General features: G+C 38.0%; 1 protein-coding gene across 3 annotated transcripts in view; it reads left to right on the top strand.

Moving 5' to 3' along the window:
- LOC113813247 (uncharacterized) overlaps nucleotides 1-7,500 on the top strand; it is a gene marked incomplete at its 5' end in the record, with an annotated part of 46,773 nt that overhangs the window by 29,083 nt on the left and 10,190 nt on the right. For all 3 annotated transcript variants that reach the window (XM_070140011.1, XM_070140010.1, XM_070140009.1), the window contains 1 exon segment: nucleotides 6,769-6,995. In XM_070140011.1, the coding sequence (XP_069996112.1) occupies nucleotides 6,769-6,995 (227 nt within the window).

Below are 7,500 nucleotides of genomic sequence, written 5' to 3'. Positions count from 1 at the left end.
CACACACACACACACACATAAACACTCACACACACAAACACAAACCCACACACACACACAAACACCCCCCCCCCCACACACACACACACGTCTAAACCAAACACACGCACACACGGGGGAAAAAAGAAAACAAAACAAAAATTCGAGATTCTCAGAAACCATTAACGAGTTTCGACCATTTGTTCCGAGAACCAAAAACGTTCTTATTCGGACATCTCTCTCCTTTCCTCGAAGAAGGAGGAGAAGTGGCAACCGAGAATAAAAAAGGAAGGAAACAAAGAGGGAAAGTGCGAGGGGGGGAGGAGAGAGAGAGCGGGAGAGAGAGAGAGAGAGAGAGAGGGAGAGAGAGAGAGAGAGAGAGAGAGAGAGAGAGAGAGGGAGGGAGGGAGGGAGGGAGGGAGGGAGGGAGGGAGGGAGGGAGGGAGGGAGGGAGGGAGGGAGGGAGGGAGAAAGAGAGAGAGCGAGAGGGAGGGAGAGAGAGAGAGAGAGAGAAAGAAAGAGAGAGAGAGAGAGAGAGAGAGAGTGAGGGAGAAAGAGAGAAAGAGTGAGTGAGAGAGAGAGAAAGAGAGAAAGAAGAGAGAGGGAGAGAGGGAGAGGGAGGGAGAGGGAGGGAGAGAGAGAGAGAGAGAGAGAGAGAGAGAGAGAGAGAGAGAGAGAGTGGGAAGGAGGGATAAATAGGAATTAAAGACTTTAAGAAAAAAATAATAATAAGGAGACGAGGAAAAATCAAAACAAAAATAAAATAAAACGAATAAAGGAAGAAAATTATATACAAAAAAACAAATTAAAAAAATAACGAAAGGAACCAAAAAGAAATGAATAAAAGGAAAAGAAGGAAAGAAAAACGAAAAACGCCAAAGGAGAAAAAAATTGTTTTTCCTGGAAATTGGAAGACTTGAGGAAACGAGCCTATTGTGTTCACGTTGTTAACTCGATCTGCTGAAAGAGTGAATGAGTCTTGTAATTACTATTGCTATTTTTATTGTTATTTTCGTTATCATTATCATTATTATTATCGTTATTATTTCTATTATTATTATTATTATTATTATTATTATTTTTATTATCATTATCAATTTTTATTATCATTATCATCATTAGAATTATCATTATTATTATCATCATTATCATTATTATTATCATTATTATTATTATTATTATCATTATTATTATTATTATTATCATTATTATTATTATTATTATTATTATTATTATTATTATTATTATTATTATTATTATTATTATTATTATTATTATTATTACCATTAGCATTATTATCCTTATTACTACTTTTGTCATTGTTATTATCGCTGTTCTTGTTATTGTTGTTATTATCATTAGTTTTATTATCATTACTATTATTATCGATATCATTATTATCATTATCATTACTATTATTGTCATTATTATCATCTTATTATCATTACCATTGTTATTGATATTATTATTATCATTATCATTACTATTATTTTTGATGTTTTATTATTGTCATTATGATTATGATTATCGTTGTTATTATTATTTCTATTGTTGTTATTACTATCATTATTATCATAATCATTATCATCACTATCATCATTATATTTATTGTTTCTGTTATTGTTACTTTATTATTATTATTATTATAACTCCTCCTTATTGTTACTATCATTGTAAATATTGTTATTATTATTATTATCATTATTATTATCATTATTGTTATTATTATTATTATTATTATTATTATTATTATTATTATTTTTATTATTATTGTTGTTATTATTATAACTATTATTATTATCATTAATATTTTTATTATTATCATTAATATCTTTATTATTATCATGATTGTTATTATTATTACTATCGTTATCATTGTCATCATCATCATCATTATCATTGGTTGTATTATTATTACTAATTTCTTTATTATCACTATTATTATTATCATTATCATTATTATTATAATTATACATTTTATGACTGTTGATGTTGTTCATTTCATTATTATTATTATCAATATTATTATCATCATCATCATCATTATTGTCATAGTTGTTATTATTGTCATTATCACCATCACCATTATTATTATCACCATTACTTCAGTTACTAGTACAGTCTTGAAAGTAAAATCGTTTTAAATATGACTTTGTTGATTATGATAATGACTAAAAAGTTTAAAGATTTAGTTTTAATTCCACTTGTTACAGTAGATATTCTTTGCTGTGACATCACACTGTCTGTTTTATTTTGCTTCTAAATTACCCCCTATGTGCAAGGAATGGCCCGGGTTGCCATCCACTGGCAGAGCGCGGGATCGAACGCAGGTCAGCAAGATTGCTAGACCTACAAGCTAACCGCTGCACTACACAGCACACTGATGGTGATTAGCAATGATTATGATGAGGATACTTAGTGATAATGATGGCTGTGATGGTGTTGATGGTGATGACAATCCTGTTGCAGACAGTATTGTTGAAATTGCTCATGTTGATAAACTGTCATCTTAATAATTCCTGCTGGCAAGTGTGTTCATGTACACATACTTATCAGGATAGTATAGATAGGTAGTTGGATAGATAAACAGATAGATTGATAGATATAGACATAGAATACGTTTTTTTTTCATTAATCTTACTTTTAGGTATGATGCGAGAAATCCATTTCGTACTAATGATGTTATTTATCCATATCCAAGCCATTCTAATTGCTAAAGTTATCCTAATCCTTCTGGAGCCACAGTAATCCAAAAAATTCTAAATCCGCCGTAATCCAGATTTTTTCTTTTCTTTCTTTCTTACTTTTTTTTATCATTATTATTATTTTTTTTTATCCACAGTAATTCATATCATTATAGATCTAAGATTATCATTAAGTCAACAGTAATTAACATCATTATAAGGCCACAGTAATCCAATTTATTTTAAATCGACATCCACCCATTTTTTTTTTTATAAATCCACAATAACTCAAGGGATTATAAATCCACAGTTAACGAGGTTATAGATCCACACTGATCCAGATTATAAAGTCAATCAACTCGTTCAAAAAGTAGAGGAATTAATATTACCCTTTGAAGGTTTTTTTTTTTTTTTTTTTTTTTTACTTTTTTTCTTCTTTTTAACTAACGAAAATCTTTTGGAATTTCTGATGAGGTGATGAGGATTCTGGCCCTGCTGTGTGTGAGGCTGTGTGAGGGAGTATGAGTGAGGGAGACGGGGGTTGGAGAACCTCAGAGGATGAGGATTCGGTAGTGTGAGGGAGAGAGGAATGAGGAGAAACGGAAATGAAGGATAATGAGGGAAAAAAGACGAAGAGAAAGAAGGAAGGGGGAGAAAGTGGTTGCCATGAGGGGAGAGGGAAAAAGAGAGACTGCATGTGCATGGTAGAAATATGAGGAAGGGGAAAATATGAGAGAACCCACGGTACAGTGAGGGAGGTACCGCATGGTTTGCCTCATTAACGTGATTTTTTTTCTTTTTTCTTCGGTTCTTTGTGAAAGTGTGGGTTCGAGGGGGGGAGGGGCCGAGGAGGGGGAGGGGGGCGGGGGGAACATTCGCTCACCGGTTTCGGGTCACTCCTCGGCGAGGCTGGCTCCTCCTCCGCCACCGCCCGTCTTCCTTCCTCTGACATCAGCTGACTTCGCGAGCGGCCATGAGGAGGGGAAGAAATGAGGTTTCGGAAGCGGTTTCTTTTCTCTCCCGTGAATAGTCCCCACCTCCCCCCCCCCACCCCCCACCCCTCTTCACATGGAGTGCTATGGTAACTCCTTCTTTCCCTCCGCGCAAGAAAAAAAGGAAAAAATATATGTTTATATATATATATATATATATATATATATATATATATATATATATATATATATATATGTACATACATATATATGCAATGCGTCACTCCCACTCCAATAAATGTGTTTTCTACTCCAAGTAAAACCTCAAAGTGTATATCATCTGATTCGTGTTTTGTATTCGAGAACTTTCCTTCTTTTTCAAGCTTTTTCTTAAAGTATACCCTATAGAAGGATTTATGGCAAGATTCGTTTTCTTTTATAAGAGATGAGGATGTAGTTTCATTGTGTTATTAGTCATGTTTAGAATACTGTTATGGCAGGGATAATTTCTGTGCATTTGTGTGTGTATGTGGCTGAGAGAGAAAGAGAGAGAGAAAGAGAGAGAGAGAGAGAGAGACAGAGAGAGAGAGAGAGAGAGAGAGAGAGAGAGAGAGAGAGAGAGAGAGAGAGAGAGAGAGAGCGCTTATGTGTATGAGAGAAAAAGAGAGAAAGGGAGATTATGTCAGTGTATATGTGTGTTTGAGAGAGAGAGTGAGATGGAGATAGATTGATAGATAGGTAGAGAGAGAGAGCGAGAGATTTTAAGTGTGTGTGTGAGAGAGAGAGGGAGAGATAAATAGATAGATAGATAGAGAGTAAGAGATAGACAGAGAGAGAGAGCTTATGTGTGTATGTGTTTGTGTGTGGGTCTGTGAGTGTGTGCGTATTCATAATAGTGTCCACATCAAAGATCTCCTGTAGGTTCCCCAGTCTTCTATGTCAACATCTAACAAACATCTGTATTTAGTTCTTGTTAATTCTTTTTTTGATATCACAGGTTATCTTTCTCTTTCTTCTCATTTCTTTAATTATTTTCTTCTTCTTGTTTCTCTTTTCTTTCATTTTTCCTTTTTTTCATTTTCTATTTGTTATTTTTCTTCTTTTTCTTCGTTTTACTGCGATAGTTTTTTTCTTTCTTTCTTTTTTCTTATTTTCTTTAAGATTTGGAATTATATCGCTTTATTTTTCATCTATTTGTTTGTTTGTTTGTTTTAATTGATTAATCTATTTATTTACTTATTTACTTGTTTATTCATATATTTACCTACTTATTTACTATCTATCAGCTTATGTATTGATTTGTCTATCTGCCTATCAGTTTATTTGTCTATCTGTCTGTCAATTAATGTATTTATTTATTTATTTGTTTGTTTGTTTTCTTTATATATAAGGTTCTTCATTTATCTATTTATCCATTTCATTTATCTATTCGCTTATTCATCCCTTTATTCATTTATTTATGTCTAAGAATATCAAACATGATAATTTTTCTTGATATCTCGTCTCTACAGATTAATGTGTGTCTATTTCTTATATATATTTAAAAATTCGTTTATTAATTCTTAATTAGTTCTCCCTCTTTTTGAATTACCTCTATCTCCCTTTTTTATTTTCCCCTCCTCCTCCTCCTCTTTATCGTCTTTTTTGTCGTTTTTTCTCTATTATTCTTCCTTTCTTTATTATTATCTTTATTTCTTTGTTGTCCCTTTTATGCATCTCCATTTTTTATTATTATTTTCAATTTATCTCCTCCTTCCTTCCTCCTCCTCCTTTATCATCCTGTTTATTCATTCTTATTTGTTTTAGAATCTTTCCTCTTCTCCCTCCTTTCTCGCCTTCTATGTATTTACGTCTTTATTGCCTCGTTCATTATTTCCCTTCCTTATCACTTCCTTTATTTCATCTTCTTTCACTATTTTCCCTCTTTATCATTCTCTTTATTCATACCTTTTATTCGTTTCCCTCATCATTTCCTTTAATTCGTCTTCTTCCTTTATTCCTCTCTTTATTATTCTCTTTATTTATTCATTTCCTTCATTTCAGTTTTCGTCGTTTCCTGTATCCATTTCTTTTCCTCTTTTCCCTCTTTATCATTTCATTTCTTCGTTCCTCTCCTTCTCATTTCCTTTATTAATTTTCCTATCTCCTCTTTTCTTTCCCATTCCTGCTTTCCCTCACTCACTCTCCTTCATTATCTTAATTCACTTCCTTTATTCATTTTCTTTCGTCCTCCTTTCTTCTAGAACCTCTCTGTCTCTTTTCTTCCGTCTGCAGAACCTTAGTCTCTATCCTTTATTATCTTCTTTATCCATTTTTTCTCTCCCTCCTTCCTATGACTCTTTATCATTTCTTTACTTATCTCCTTCTTAGTCTCTATCCTTTATTATCTTCTTTATCCATTTTTTCTCTTCCTCCTCCATATGACTCTTTATCATTTCTTTACTTATCTCCTTCCTTCATTCTTCTCCCTCACTTATTTCTTCATTCTTCGCACCTTCCTTCCTTTCTCCTTCCCTTCATCATCAGAACCTCTCTCTCTCTCCTTTAATTTTTTCTTTATTCATGCCTATTATTCATTTTTTTCCTTTCCCTTCCCCCCTTCCCCTTTTCCCACTCCTCCCACCCCCCCTTCCCTCCGTCAGCAGATCCTCACTGTCTCCTCCATCCCCCCCTTCCCCCCTTTCCCCCCTTCAGCAGAACCTCACTGTCTCCTCCTTCCCTCCCCCCCTTCCTCCCTTCCCCCCCTTCAGCAGAACCTCACTGTCTCCTCCTTCCCTCCCCCCCCTTCCCCCCTTCCCCCCCTTCAGCAGAACCTCACTGTCTCCTCCTTGCCCCTTCCCTCCCCCCCTTTCTCCCTTCCCCCCCCTTCCCCCCTTTCAGCAGAACCTCACTGTCTCCTCCTTGCCCCTTCCCCCCCTTCCCTCCCTTCAGCAGAACCTCACTGTCTCCTCCTTGCCCCTTCCCTCCCCCCCTTCCCCCCTTCCTCCCGTCCCCCCCTTCAGCAGAACCTCACTGTCTCCTCCTTCCCCCCTTCCTCCCTTCCCCCCCCCTTCCCCCCTTCAGCAGAACCTCACTGTCTCCTCCTTCCCCCTCAACCCTTCCCTCCCCCCCTTCCCCCCTTCCCCCCCCCTTCCCCCCCTTCAGCAGAACCTCACTGTCTCCTCCTTCCCCAGGGTCGAAGGGCGGGGATGCGCGGACGGAGCGAGTCGAGCTTCCGGCCCCGTCGATGACTCGGGCGCCGGTGGAGGAGGAGGTGGAGCTGGAGGAGGAGGTGGAGCGGGTGGAGGTGTGATAGGGTCCCCGGGGCTTCTCATAGGGGGGATTCCGAAACCCCCCGACCCCCCTCACTCCCGGAGGACGCCCGACCAGGAGGAGGACCAGGAGAGCGACCACGCCCATGGTGAGTTCGAGGCCACGCCCCAGGGTTGTTCCCTCCCTCTAAACCCCCCCTGGCCCCACCCCCGCCCCCACCTTCCCCCTATGCCAATACCCCCACGCGGAAGGGAGGGAGGGAATGGGGGAGAGAGAGAGAGAGGGAGGGTGAGGGGGAGAAAAGAGAGAGAGAAGGGGGGAGGGAGGGAGGGAGGAAAGAGAGAAAGGGAGGATTAGGGAAAGAGAGAGGGGGGGGTGGGTGAGGGAGAGAAAGAGAGAGAGAGAGAGAAGGGGGCTTAGGCAGAGAGAGAGAGAGAGAGAGGATAGCAAAGATATGAAAATAGGAATAGAGAAAACGTAGAGATAGAGATAGAATATGTGTATATATGTATATGTGTGTGTGTGTGTGTGTGTGTGTGTGTGTGTGTGAGCATGCGTGTGTGTGAGAAAGAGAGGGAAAGAGATTGAGAGAGAGAGAGATTGAGAGGGAGAGAAATATAAAAAAGAGAGACAGACTGGCAGACAGACAGGCG

Source organism: Penaeus vannamei, chromosome 26, assembly GCF_042767895.1.
Source record: "Penaeus vannamei isolate JL-2024 chromosome 26, ASM4276789v1, whole genome shotgun sequence".
NCBI classification, from domain to species: Eukaryota; Metazoa; Arthropoda; class Malacostraca; order Decapoda; family Penaeidae; genus Penaeus; species Penaeus vannamei.
The sequence above is the reverse complement of the archived record's forward strand: the minus strand, read 5'-3'. Positions and strand labels throughout refer to the sequence as shown.